The sequence below is a fragment of the Budorcas taxicolor genome, chromosome 17 (assembly GCF_023091745.1).
Source record: "Budorcas taxicolor isolate Tak-1 chromosome 17, Takin1.1, whole genome shotgun sequence".
Classification (NCBI taxonomy): Eukaryota; Metazoa; Chordata; class Mammalia; order Artiodactyla; family Bovidae; genus Budorcas; species Budorcas taxicolor.
In genome coordinates, this window is record NC_068926.1 from 29,215,553 (window position 1) to 29,230,404 (window position 14,852).

Below are 14,852 nucleotides of genomic sequence, written 5' to 3' on the forward strand. Positions count from 1 at the left end.
CTGACTTATTTCACTTAGCATAATGCCCTCCAAGTCCATGTGCTGCTACTAACTTTGGGTTTTGTTTGTTCTTCTTTCTCTAATTGCTTCAGGGATAAGGCTAGGTTGTTTTATCTGAGAATTTTCTTATTTCTTGAGATAAGCTCCCATTACTATAAGCTTCCCTTTTAGAACTGTTTTTAAGGCGTCCTGTAGATTTGGGGTGGTTCTATTTTTGTTTTCATTTGGTTCTGGGTATTTTTTTGTTTCCTCTGATTTCTTTAGTGATAAATTAGTTTGGTAATATATTGTTTAGTCTCCATGCGTTTGTGATTTTTTTGCAGTTTTTTATTCCTGTAATTGATTTCTAATCTCATTGTATTGTGATCAGAAAAGATGCTTGATATGGTTTCAGTTTTCTTAAATTTACCTAGGCTTGTTTTGTGGCCTAGCTTGTGATCCATGCCAGAGAATATTTTATATACACTTGAAAAGATTGCGTGTATATATACATATATCATTCAAGTTCTTCTGTTCTTCTGGTCTAATGTTTCATTTAAGTCCTGTGTTTCCTTACTGACTTTTTGTCTGGACAATCCATCCATGGACATAAGTAGTCTCCTACTATTACTGTGTTACTCTTGATTTCTCCTTTTATGTCCGTTAATATTTGCCTTATATACTTATGTGCTTGTGTGTTGTGTGTGTACATGAGTACAGTTGTTATCTCTTCTTGGATCAATCTCTTGATCATTATGTAGCATCCTCCTTTGTCTCCTGCAACAGTCTTTTTAAGGCTTTTTGTCTGATATAAGTATTGCTACTCTGGCTTTCTTTTGATTTTCATTTGCATTAAATAGCTTTTTGATCCCTTTACTTTCAGTTTATGTGTGTCTCTAGGTCTTAAGTCTCTTGTAGGCAGAAAGTCTTGTTTTTTATCCACACACTGTCTTTATTTAGAGCATTTAGTCCATTTACATTTAACAGTTATTGAAGTATATGTTCTTACTGTTATTTTGTTAATTGTTTTCTATTTGTTTTTACAGATCTTTTTTCCTCTTTTGTTCTCCTCTCTTGTGATTTGAAAACTATCTTTAGTGTTACTTTTGGATGCCTTTTTCTTTTTTGTATGTATAGCTATTATAGATTTTTGTTTTATGGTTTGCATGCGGTTTTTGTATAGCAGTCCATATATATATGTATGTGATTGTGTTAAGTTGCTGATCTTTTCATTTCAAATGCATTTTTAAAACCTTTCATTTGTACTCTTCTCCCCTCATGATTATTGTTTTAGATATGGTATTTTACATCTAATTATTTTGTATATCCCTTAACTGCTTATTGTGGTTACAGATGATTTTACTGCTTTTGTCTTTTAACCTCCCCATCAGGTTTATGTGTCGATGATTTCCTATCTTTAGTACATGTTTGCCTTTTTTGGTGAACTTTTCTGTAAGTAATTTTCTGGTTTCTAGTTGTGGTCTTTTCTTTTTCATCTAGAGAAGTTCCTGTATCATATATTATAAAACTTGATTTGGTGGTGGTGAGCTCTCAGCTTTTCCTTGTGTGTAAAGCTTTTGATCTCTCAGTAAATCTGATCCAGAGCCTTGCTGGGGATAGTTTTCTTGTAGGTTTTTTCCCTTTCATCACTTTCTTTATTTTTTTTTAATTGGAGGAAAATTGCTTTACAGTGTTGTGATCATTTCTGCTGTACAAGGGTACAAATCAGCCATAATTATGGCCTTTCATCACTTTAAATATCATGCCATCCCCTTTTGACTTGCAGAATTTTTGCTGAAAAATCACTGACAGTGATATAGGCCTTCTGTTTCATATTATTTGTTGCTTTTTCCTTGCTGTTTTTAATATTCTCTCTTAATATACAACTTTTGTTGTTTTAATTGCAATATGTTTTGGTGTGTTCCTTTTGGCTTCATCCTGGGTGGGATTCTCTGCACATTCTAGACTTGGGTGACTATTTCATTTCTCAGGGAAATTTTCACCAATTTGTTAAAATTTACTCAGACCCTTTTATCTCTCTCTACTCCTTCTAGGATCCCTATAGTTCAGTTTAGTTCAGTTCAGTCACTCAGTTGTGTCCAACTCTTTGTGACCCCATGAACCACAGCACACCAGGCCTCCCTGTCCATCACCAACTTCCGGAGTCCACCCAAACTCATGTCCATTGAATCGGTGATGCCATCCAACCATCTCATCTTCTGTCATCCCCTTCTCCTCCTGCCCTCAATCTTTCCCAGCATCAGGGTCTTTTCCAGTGAGTCAGCTCTTTACATCAGGTGGCCAAAATATTGGAGTTTTCAGCTTCAACATCAGTCCTTCCAATGAATACCCAGGACTGATTTCCTTTAGGATGGACTGGTTGGATCTCCTTGCAGTCCAAGGGGCTCTCAAGAGTCTTCTGCAACACCATAGTTCAAAAGCATCAATTCTTTGGCACTCAGCCTTCTTTATAGTCCAACTCTCACATCCATACATGACTACTTGAAAAACCATAGCTTTGACTAGATGGACCTTTGTTGGCAAAGTAATGTTTCTGCTTTTTAATATGCTGTCTAGGTTGGTCATAACTTTTCTTCCAAGGAGTCAGCGTCTTTTAATTTCCTGGCTGTAATCACCATCTGCAGTGATTTTGGAGCCCCCAAAAATAAAGTCTGACACTGTTTCCACTGTTTCCCCATCTATTTCCCATGAAGTGATGGGACCAGATGTCATGATCTTAGTTTTCTGAATGTTGAGCTTTAAGCCAACTTTTTCATTCTCCTCTTTCACTTTCATCAAGAGGCTTTTTAGCTCCTCTTCACTTTCTGCCATAAGGGTGGTGTCATCTGCATATCTGAGGTTATTGATATTTCTCCCAGCAATCTTGATTCCAGCTTGTACTTCCTCCAGCCCAGCATTTCTCGTGATGTACTCTGCATAGAAGTTAAATAAGCAGGGTGACAATATACAGCCTTGACATACTCCTTTTCCTATTTGGAACCAGTCTGTTCCATGTCCAATTGTAACTGTTGTTTCTGGACGTGCATACAGGTTTCTCAAGAGGCAGGTCAGGTGGTCTGGTATTCCCATCTTTTTCAGAATTTTCCACAGTTTGTGGGGATCTACACAGTCAAAGGCTTTGGCATAGTCAATAAAACAGAAATAGATGTTTTTCTAGAACTCTCTTGCTTTTTCGATGATCCACCGAATGTTGGCTCCCTATAATGTTGGATCTCTATAATGCTAATGTTAATGTGCTTGATGTTGTCCCAGAGGTCTCTTAAACTGTCCTTGTTTCTTTTCATTCATTTTTCTGTTCAGCAGCAGTGATTTTCAGTTCTCTCTCTTCCAGTTCTCTGATCCATTCCTTTGTATCATTTAGTCTACTGTTGATTCCTTCTAGTGTATTTTTTGTTTCCATTATTGTATTCTTCATCTCTGTGTGGGTCTTTATATTTTCTACAAACTTCTGACTTCTTGCTTTGTACATCCATTCTCCTCCTGAGTTTTTTGATCTTCTTTATAATCATTGCTCTCACCTTCCCTCAAGTAGATGCTTATCATAGTGTCACTTATTTCTTTGGAATTTTATCTTGTTCCTTTGGCTGGGACATGTTCTCCTGCTATCTCATTTTTCCTAAGTTGCTGTTCCCATTTTTATGTACATGGTAGTTGTGTTGCATTTCTTGACCTTGGAGAGTAGGAGATGTATGATGTGTCGCAGGAGCACACAACCCTCTCATCACTCAAGCTGTGTTTCTAGGACTTGCCCCAGTAGGGCTGCGTGGGTCCTTCTGTTGTGGCAGGCTGACTATGTGGACAATTTGGTAACTGTGTTTGTCCCCTAGCCTGGTTAGTTGCCAGGCACTGTTTTGTGTGGATGCTGCTGACTGCTGGTTAATGGGGCATAGTCAGAGGGTGGCTGGCTGTAGAACCATAGGGAGCTGTGGGGTTAGTACTGGCTCACTGGTGGGCAGTGTCTGCATCCAGAAGACTCCAGGCCATTGCTTACCCACACTGGTGGTTGAAGCCAGGTCCTAGGGTTAGTGCCAGACCACTGGCAGGCAGAGCTCTGGGTCCTGGAGTCTGACTGAAGGATCCAGAGATCTCACAGTTGCTGTCAGATGGGGGCGATTACTGATAAAGTTGGGTATGGGCTTTGTGGTGTCTTGAAGTTTGCATTTGGAGAAGGAAATGGCAACTCACTCCAGTATTCTTGCCTGGAAAATCCCATGGATGGAAGAGCCTGGTAGGCTACAGTCCATGAAGTTTGCATTGGCTTGCTTTGTGGCAGGACTGGGACCCATCTGATCCTAGAGTAGGGTTTTCCCTGATACAGGCAGGCTAGATATGCACACTGAAGGACTGTGGTTTTCTTGCATCTCTTGTCTCACCTCTGGTGTGTGAGGCTGTTCTGGAGGCTAGTGTATACTTCCTGGAGTTCAGAGTTGGTGCCTGCCCACTGGTGAGTGGAGCCAAGTCTTGGGTCTCTATGTCAAGAGGCATGTCTAGAGATGATTGTATGCTCAGGAAGTCTTTAGGTAGCCTCTCTGCTGATGGGTGGGCCGTGACGTTGCCCAGTTAGTTGTTTGATGGAGTGTGTCAGAATTGGTGCCTACTGCTTGTTGGGTGGGGTCTGCTCCTGGCACTGATGAATTTGAGGGAGGATCTCAAGATGGAGGCCACCCACTGCAGTGTCCATGCAGTAGATAGCCCCCACATATGTCTGCCACAAGTTTCTCTGGCTTCAGGGTGAGCCACAGCCACCCTGCACCACTCCAGGAGTTTTCCCAAGGCAACCACGTTTGTCTGGGCCAGGCTTCTATCAGTTTAGTTCTTTTGCCCTGGTTCCCAGTACATGTGAAACTTTGTGTTTACTCTGTAAGAGTAAAGTCTCATTTCCCTCAGTCCTTTGGATCTCCCAATATTATAAGTCTCATTGGCCTTCAAAGCCAGATACTCTGGGGGCTCCTTTTCCTGGTTCAGAAATCCCCAGACTGGGGAGCACAACGTGAGCCTTAGAACCCTCACTCATGTGGGGGAAGTACTATATTATAATTATTATCCAGTTTGTGCATTGCCCACCTGGGGCATGAGACTTGATTATATCTTGAGTGTGCTTTCCCTCCTGCCTGTCTTGTTATCATTCCTTCTTTATGTCTTTGTTTATGGAAGACCTTTTTTTGCATAGGTTCTGATTTTCTCCAGTGATGGTTATTCTGCATAAACTTGTGATTTTGGTGTGCTCATGAGAAGAAGTGAACCCAGGATCTTTCTACCTCCATCTTTATCAGTCTCTTCAAAGGAAACTTCTGTATCTCTTATGGCATTTGAATCAACAATCAATAATTGCAGAATAGAGAAAAAGCAAATTATAAGGATCAGACAAAAATTTTGGTATTACTGCAGATGCAATATCATTTAAAATGATTAAATATACATTTAAAATGATTATAGGGTGATTTATAAACAACTTTACACTAATATCTGTGACCATGTAGGTGAAATAGACAAAATGACTGAAAAAGTAAAACTTACTAAAACTGATACAAGAAGCAGTAGAAATCTGAGTAGTCTTTTATATGTTAAAAAAGCTGAATTCAGTATTAAAAATCATTTGACATACCAAGCACCTTTTCCAACCACAAAACTGTGGATTAAAAATCAACTATTTAAAGAAAAGCTGCAAAAATACAAACTCACAGAGGCTGGACAATATGCTACTAAACAACCAATGAGTCACTGAAGAAATCAAAGGGGAAAGCAGAAAATACTTGGAGACAAATGAAAATGGAAAAATCTAAAATCTGTGCAGTACAACAAAAGCAATACTAAGAGAGCAGATACACCATGCTCAAGTGGAATTTATCATAGATTCTAGGATGGCTCAGCATTGGCAGATTAGTCAGTAAAGTACACCATGTTAAATCGAAGAATAGAAGTCATATGATTATCTCCATGCAAAAAAAAAAAAGCTTTTTAAGAAATTTAACATTCATTTATAAGAACTCTGAACAAAATGTATATAGAGGGAACACACTTACACCTGGTAAAGTCCATATGTGAAAACCCTGCAGCCAGTACGGTACTCAGTGGTGAAAAACTGAAAGCATATCTGTCAGAGCAGCTATTATCAAAAATAGTAGAAATAACAAATGTTGGCTAGGATGTGCAATAAAGGGAACACATGCACAATGTTGGTAAGAATGTAAATTGGTACATCCAGTATGGAAAATGTATTGAGGCTCCTCTGAACATGGAAAATAGAATTACCATACAAACCAGCAATTCTGTGTCTGAGCATTTTCAAAAAAAGAAAAACATTAATTCTAAAGATATATGCACCATTTTGTATTGCAGCATTATTTACAATAGCCAAGATACAGAAACAACCTAAGTGCCCATCAATAGGTGAATGGATAGAGAAGACGTGGTACCTATGTGCAATGGAATATTGTTGTTGCTTTAGTAGCTAAATCATGTCCAACTCTTTGTGACCCCATGGACACAGGAGCCCACCGAGCTCCTCTGTCCATGACATTTCCCAGGTAAGAATACTAGAGTGGTTACCACTTTCTTCTCCAGGGAATCTTCCCAACCCAGGGTTTGAACTTGCACCTCCTGCATTGGCAGGTGGATTCTTTATTGCTGAGCCACCAGGAAAGCCCAATGGAATATTCAGTTCAGTTCATTTCTGTCACTCAGCCATGTCTGACTCTTTGCAACCCCATGGACTGCAGCACTCCAGGCTTCCCTATCCATCACCAATGCCTGGAGCTTGCTCAAACTCATGTCCATTGTGTTGGTGATGCCATCCAACCATTGCATCCTTTGTCATCCCTTCCTTCTCCTGCCTTCAATCTTTCCCAGCATCAGGATCTTTTCCAGTGAGTCAGGTCTTCTCATCAAGTGGCCAGAGTATTGGAGTTTCAGCTTCAGCATCAGTCCTTCCAATGAATATTTAGGACTGATTTTTAGAGGATGGATTGGTTGGATCTCCTTGCAGTCCAAGGGACTCTCAAGAGTCTTCTTTAGCACCACAGTTCAAAAACATCAATTCTTCGGCACTCAGCTTTCCTTATGGCTCAATTCTCACATCCATGCATGACTACTGGAAAAACCATAGCCTTGACCAGACGGACCTTTGTTGGCAAGGTAATGTCTCTACTTTTTAACATGCTGTCTAGGTTGGTCATAACTTTCCTTCCAAGGAGCAAGTGTCTTTTAATTTCATGGCTGCAATCACCATCTGCAGTGATTTTTGGAGCCCCCCCAAAACTAAAGTCTCTCACTGTTTCCATTATTTCCCCATCTGTTTGCCATGACATGATTGGACCAAATGGCATGATCTTAGTTTTCTGAATGTTGAGTTTTAAGCCAAACTTTTAACTCTCCTCTTTCACTTTCATCAAGAGGCTCTTAAGTTCTTCTTCACTTTCTACCATAAGGGTGGTGTCATCTGCATATCTGAGGTTATTAATATTTCTCCTGGCAGTCTTGATTCCAGCTTGTGCTTCCTCCAGCCTGGCATTTCACAAGATGTACTCTGCATATAAGTTAAATAAGCAGGGTGACACTATACAGCCTTGACGTACTCCTTTCTCAATTTGGAACCAGTCTGTTGTTTGATGTCTGGTACTAAGTGATGCTTCTTGGCTGGCATACAGATTTCTCAGGAGGCAGGTAAGGTGGTCTGGTATTCCCATCTCTTTTACAGTTTTCCACAGTTTGTTGTGACCCACACAGTCAGAAGCTTTGGCATGGTCAATAAAGCAGAAGTAGATATTTTTCTGAAACTCTTGCTTTTTTGATGATCCAGCACATCTTGGCAATTTGATCTCTGGTTCCTCTGCCTTTTCTAAATCCAGCTTGACCATCTAGAAGTTCATGGTTCACATACTGTTGAAGCCTGGCTTGGAGAATTTTGAGCATTACTTTGCTAGCTTGTGAGATGAGTGCAATTGTGCAGTGGTTTGAACATTCTTTGGCATTGCCTTTCTTTGGCATTGGAATGAAAACTGACCATTTCCAGTCCTGTGGCCACTGCTGAGTTTTCCAAATTTACTGACTTACTGATTGCCCCACTTAAACAGCATCATCTTTTAGGATTTGAAATAGCTCAACTGGAATTCTGTCACCTCCACTAGCTTTGTTCATAGTAATACTTCCTAAGGCCCACTTGACTTCACATGCAAGGATGTCTGGCATACCATTGTAGTTATCTGGGTCATGAAGATCCTTTTTGTATAGTTCTTATGTGTATTCTTGCCGCTTCTTAATATCTTCTGCTTCTGTTAGGTCCATACCATTTTTGTCCTTTATTGAGCCCATCTTTGCATGACGTGTTCCCTTGGTATCTCTGATTTTCTTGACGATGTCTCCAGTCTTTCCTATTGTATTGTTTTCCTCTGTTTCTTTGCATTGATCACTGAGGAAGGTTTTCTTATGTCTCTGTGCTATTCTTAGGAACACTGCATTCAAATGTGTATATCTTTCCTTTTCTCCTTTGTCTTTTAGCTTCTCTTCTTTCTCAGCTATTTGTAAGGCCTCATCAGATGACTATTTTGTCTTTTTGCATTTTTTTTTTCTTGGGGATAGTTTTGATCACTGCCTCCTGTACAATGTCAGGAACCTCCGTTTATAGTTCTTCAGGCTCTCTAATCAGAGTTCTTCAGATCTAATCCCTTGAATCTATTTCTCACTTCCACTGTGTAGTCATAAGGGATTTGATTTAGGTCATACCTAAATGGTCTAGTGGTTTTCCCCTAGTTTCTTCAACTTAAGTCTAAATTTAGCAATAAGAAGTTCATGATCTGAGCCACAGCCAGTTTCCGGTCTTTTTTTTTCTGACTATATAGAGCTTCTCCATCTTTAGCTGAAAAGAATATAATCAGTCTGATTTCGGTATTGACCATCTGGTCGTGTCCATGTGTAGAGTCTTCTCTTGTGTTGTTGGTAGAGGGTGTTTGCTATGACCAGTGTGTTCTCTTGGCAAAACTCTGTTAGTCTTTGTCCTGCTTCATTCTGTACTCCAAGGCCAAATTTGCCTGTTACTCCAGGTGTTTCTTGACTTCCTGCTTTTGCATTCCAGTCCCCTATTATGAAAAGGACATCTTTTTTGGGTGTTAGTTCTAGAAGGTCTTCTAGATCTTCATCAGTTCAGTTCAGTCGCACAGTCGTGTCCCGATTCTTTGCGACCCCATGAATCACAGCACGCCAGGCCTCCCTGTCCATCACCAACTCCCGGAGTTCACCCAGACTCACGTCCATCGAGTTAGTGATGCCATCCAGCCATCTCATCCTCTGTCGTCCCCTTCTCCTCCTGCCCCCAATCCCTCCCAGCATCAGAATCTTTTCCAATGAGTCAATTCTTCATAATCAGCCATAAAAAAAGAATGAAATCTCTGTGTTTTTGTTGACATGTATGGTCCTAGATGGTATTATACTAAGGGAAAAAGTCAGACAGAGAAAAACAAATAACCGTATGATTTCCCTTATATATGAAATCTGAAAACAGATGAATAAAATTGACAAAACAGCAACACAGCCATAGATGCAGAGAATAAACTGGTTGCCAGAAGGGAGGCAGGGTCGGGGTATGTTTGAAATTGGTATGGGACATTAAGTTAACTTCCAGTTACAAAATATATGACTCACAGAATGCAATATACAACGTGGGAAATAGCGTCAATAATAATGTAGTGTCTTTGTCAGGTGACAGATGGTAACTAGACTTATTGTATAGGAAGGGCCTACTGACAATATGTTGATCTTAATTATATTGTACTTTATATCCCCAGTACTTATTTATCTTTTAATTGGATCTTATAAATTGTGCCTTTTGACCAACTTCATCCATTTCTCCCTCCCCTTACATCCCACCTCTGGTAACCACAAATCATATCTGTTTTTCTATATCTCATAATGGGCATTCCAACTCAGGGTGATGCCAGCAGTAGTATGTGAGATAGTTGCTGGAGCAGCTCTCAGTTTCTGCTGGTTACTCATTTTCACAAGATAAGCACAGAAATGCCATTAAAAAAAAAAAAAAAGACAGGAGAACTACCTCTAATTTTTCCATTCCAGTCTCTGCCTCCACTTCCTCTTTCTGATCCTTCTTGCCCATGTTATCCAGCCCACCTGCCTCCCCTGCCTCCCAGTCTTTTAGCCCTCAGTCTACTTCCCAGCATTGTCCACCCCTCAGTGTTATGCTATGTCTGTGCCCCTCTTCTGACTAGTGTCATCTCTTCTTGCCACCCTACTTTAAGGAGTTTGTTCCCAGATCTTCCCCTGGTCCTTCCAGACCATCCATTGGCTGCCTTGTTCATCTTGCTCCTGCCTTGTTACTCACCCTTTCTTGATACTCCTTTATGTTCGTCCCTACTTCTCCTCCTGGTCTTTATTTCTAGCCCCGTGTGCTCTAGTCCTAATCAAAACTCCAATCACCCCCAATCAGATCTGGAGATGCAGTTATATCTGGCGGCTTGGTATTCTCTATTTTCGGTCTTTATAATTGGTAGATTATAGAGAGAGTTTTCTAGGTAAATAGAAATTGTCTGTGAATGAGAACAGTATTGCATCTTTGTTTTCAGCTTTAGGTCTCCAACTCCCTGTCCCTGTAGCAGATTCTACTGATTGGAGCCTTTGGTTACAATGTTGAATTTTATCAGTGCTAATGAGCAGCCTTGTATCATTGCTGAATTTTGTGCAGTGCTTCTGATGTTTTACTGTCAAGAATAGAAATCGATATACGTTTTTGGTAGATATTCTTTATCAATTGAGAATTTTCTTCTTATTTCTAGTTTACCAAGAGTTTTATTATGTACAGGTGTTAACATTTAGTCAAACATTTTCAGCATCAGTTATTTTTTTCTTTCTCTTTTGTAATTGCAGTAACAAATTTTCTAAGGTTATAACATTTTTAATTGTATTTAATTTTAAACTACTGTCAGTTGAGGCTCAAATTATATGAGAAAATAAATTTAAAGATGCATTATTTTCTGTTACAGAAAGGTGTCGTCAAAGGAGATGGAGATGACACGTTAGAAAACTCAGCAACTGACCAAAGGTAAGATTGTGTTACCAGAAAATATTTTCTTAATTATGTTTAATTATTGTTAAAATTTTTTTTAGTATTAGGAACGTTTATTTTCTAGTCTGCTCTAATTAGGTTTAAATGACCTGTCATTGAGTTGACAAGGGAAAAAAAAGCTGCTATCATCATCTCTAAGAGTGGCTCTCAACTGGGTGATTTTGCTTCCCTCCCCTTCCCAGATACTTGACAATGTCTGCTAACAGTTTTGCTTATCTCTGTTGTGGAGGGCAAGGGCACTAGTGGCATCTAACGGACAGAGGCCAGTAATGCTGCTAAACATCCTACAGCGCATAGGTCAGCCCCTACAATAAAAAAGTTACTCAGCTTGAAATATTAATTGAGCTAAGGCTGTGAGAATCTCTGGTTTAGGAAAAAAGTAAAGTATTGATTGTTATGGAGAAAATTAACATAAAAGTTTTGATGTTTATTTATTTCATGTTATATATTTATTAAACTAAATTAACCAGAATATGCATCTTTCTAACTTTGCATTTTTTTTTTTTAGCTTTTTAGTTCCTCTTATAACTGAGTATGATAAGCATTTGGAAGAACTAAATGGTCAGCTGAAATATTATCAGGTATGAAATCATAGGTGTTAACCCTTTGGTAATATTTTCTTTAAAAAAAGAAAAAGTAAATAGACATTGTTTCTTCACAAATCCTTTGATAAGGAAGAAAATATTTACCTGTAATCAATTTACAGCATTGTGTTTGTTTCAAGTGTACAGCAAAGTGATTCTGTTATCCACATTTATGTGTTTGTGTATATATGTGTATTCTTTTTCAGGTTGTTTTCCATTGTAAGTTAGTATAAGATACTGAATCTAGTTCCCTGTTCTATACAGTAGGTCCTTGTTGTTTGTTTTATATATAATAGTGTTTATCTATAAATACCTGTGTCTGTAATCTTGTATAGTGTGTATCTATAAATCCTTAATTTATCCCTCTCCCCTCTTTTCCCTTTGGCAACCATAACTTTGTTTTCTATGTCAGTGAGTCTGTTTCTGTTAATTTGTATCAATTTTTGATTCCACATATAAATGATATTATATAATATTTATCTTTCTCTGATTTATTTTACTTAGATGTTAATTTCTAAGACCATCCATGTTGCTGCAAATGCATTACTTCATTCAGTATGGCTTGAGTAATATTCCATTGTGTATGTGAGTGTTTATATATACCCCACATCTTTTTTATCTGTTCATGTGTTGATAGATACTTAGGTTGCTCCCAAGTCTTGTCTGTTGCAGATTGTGCTGCTATGAACATTGGGGTGCATATATCTTCTTGAATTACAGTTTTAGAATTAGTATTTTTTGGACTATGCCCAAGAATGGGATTGTTGAATCACATGGTAATTCTGCTTTCCATTTTTTAAGGAAGCTCTATACTGTTTTCTGTAGTGATTGCACCAATTTACACTCCCACTAACAGTGTAGGAAGGTTCTCTTTTCTCCACACCCTCTCCAGCATTTATTATTTGTCGACATTTTTATGATGACTGTTCTGAGTAGTCTGAGGTGATACTCATTGTGGTTTTGAATTGCATTTCTCCAGTAATTAGTGATGTTGAGCATCTTTTCATGTGCCTGTTGGCCATCTGTATATCTTCTTTGGAGAAATGTCTGTTTAGGTCTTATGCCCATTTTTGATTGGGTTGGTTTTTTTTTTTTTTCCGGCTATAGAGCTGTTTTTAACTGACAGTAACAGAAAGCTCTCTTTTGCGCAGGTGACATTTTGCTTTTATTTTTAGGATCTCTCTCTCTCTCTCTTTAGTCGCTAAGTCATGTCTGACTCTTGCGACCCCATGGACTGTAGCCTGCCAGGCTTCTTTGTCTGTGGGATTCTCCAAGCAGGAATACTGGAGTGGGTTGCCATTTCCAATTTTTAGGATAGTGAGCCTAAAGTTCCTGCTGAATTCACTCTCTCAAAATTACTGTAATGACCTGTGGTTTGTTAGTTGTAAGATGGAATATCTAGTTTCTTGAAATTGAACTTAAAATTTTAATTTTTTCTATAATCAGTCTGATTAATTTATCTCTTTAATCAGCTAGTTTACTAACATATTTAACTTCACTTTTCCATTTGTCATTCTCCATCTAAAAATGATTACTGGATTAATTTCAAAAAAGAGGTAGGTGTAGCAGAACGCCCAGTGGTCTGTGATAAGAATAGTTGCTACTTCTAGGGAGAAAAAAAGATGTTGACAGCTACTTCTAACACTTGCTCACATAGATATTATTGATTAGCAATAGTTCTTACGGTTTCTTATTGACCCAGTAAAAAAATAGTGTATCTCAAAAGCAGGAAAATTTTCATAATAATTCTCTATATGAAAGATTTTCTTCCAGAAAGTGTACATAATTGGGGAAATTTTGATGATAAGAAAGATACGGCTGGTTTTGTTTCCTTCCAACTCTTAAATATTTTGAAATATTTTACAGTAAAAAATCTTTTGTGTTACTGTAACAATTTACCCTGAATCCGTATTAATGCATATATCCCACCTAATTGTTTGAATAATATTTTTCAAGATACACTGACATTTTTGAAAATTTTAAAGATCAATCTAAAAAAAAAGTACAAAGCAGGAATAATTCCTACAATAAAGTCCAAACCTCTTAGTTAGCATGACATTCAAGACCTGCCACCTGCCTTTCCAATTTTACCTCTCATTGCATCGCTCCATGTATGGTCAGTTCTCAATTATCTGGTCGTGAATTCATTCATTTTTATTTAATTGTGATTCAGGCACAGCAGGGAGCTGGGAAAGGTTCACCTTTCAAGCCAACTTTGTAGTTATAATTGGCTGTTACTGACTTCCTAGACCAAGCTGCCTTGAGCTTCTCTGGTTGACAGGAAGAGAGAAAGGCTTGGAGCTCTGCCTGTTCCAGCCTTCCCTTGCCAGGTTCACTCCAGGCTTGGCACTTCTCCTTTAGCCTAGGGTACCCAAGCAAGACTAACAGGCAGATCATGAGTTGATTGCAGTTTTGTTTTAAGTATGGTTTTACATGGCCACCTTCCTGATCTCCATTTGCTCATTTACTCTTATGGAAAACTGACAACTATGCCTGTGTTGTCTAGTATTTTTTGCTTCTTTGCTTTTACTTTCACCCTGCTCGAAATGTCCTTCCTTTTCTGTTGTAATCTTACAATCCCTTTAACCCCTCAGAAAAAATTAAAAATACCTTCATTTCATTCCCTTTTCAATGTGTATTTTATTCTTACTGGTATTTTAGTTAGTGATTTTTTTTTTAAACTGTATTTCCTACTACTGTCTGTGTTAGTAACCACATTGGTTTACTGTAGCAACCTTGTATTTGCAGAGAGATTAAACAACTAATAAAAGAAGTCAATCAGAGACTGAATGAATTATTGCTAAAGAAGATCTTTATTTGCTTTTTTTCACCATTAACATTTTACTTTTCAAAATTTAAGCACACTTACATGGACTTCCACCTAAAGTAGGATGAAACAAGACATACAGTCAAGGTCTAGGGATCATTAGTATTTCTTACAGTGACATATTGAGGAATATCTTTCTTTTACTATAAACATCTAGAAATCATACAAATTATTTATAAATATTTCTTAATATATAAGAAGGTTTTATTTCTATTCAGAATGTTCTGTATATCATTAAAATAGCTAATATTTATTGTTAGAAGTGGATAATAATTATTTCTTATCTATAGACTAGTGTCACAGATTACATGCATATGAGTGAACTATTAATACTTAATATAGCTCTAATTGTCTTGAAGATGTTTTCCTA

General features: G+C 38.1%; 1 protein-coding gene across 1 annotated transcript in view; it reads left to right on the forward strand.

The window, feature by feature from the left end:
- Positions 1 to 14,852, forward strand: part of SCLT1 (sodium channel and clathrin linker 1) — a 249,471-nt gene that overhangs the window by 31,374 nt on the left and 203,245 nt on the right. The window contains exons 3-4 of the mRNA XM_052655079.1: positions 10,989 to 11,047; positions 11,580 to 11,652. Coding sequence (XP_052511039.1) covers positions 10,989 to 11,047; positions 11,580 to 11,652 — 132 coding nt within the window. The remainder of the gene's footprint in view (positions 1 to 10,988; positions 11,048 to 11,579; positions 11,653 to 14,852) is intronic.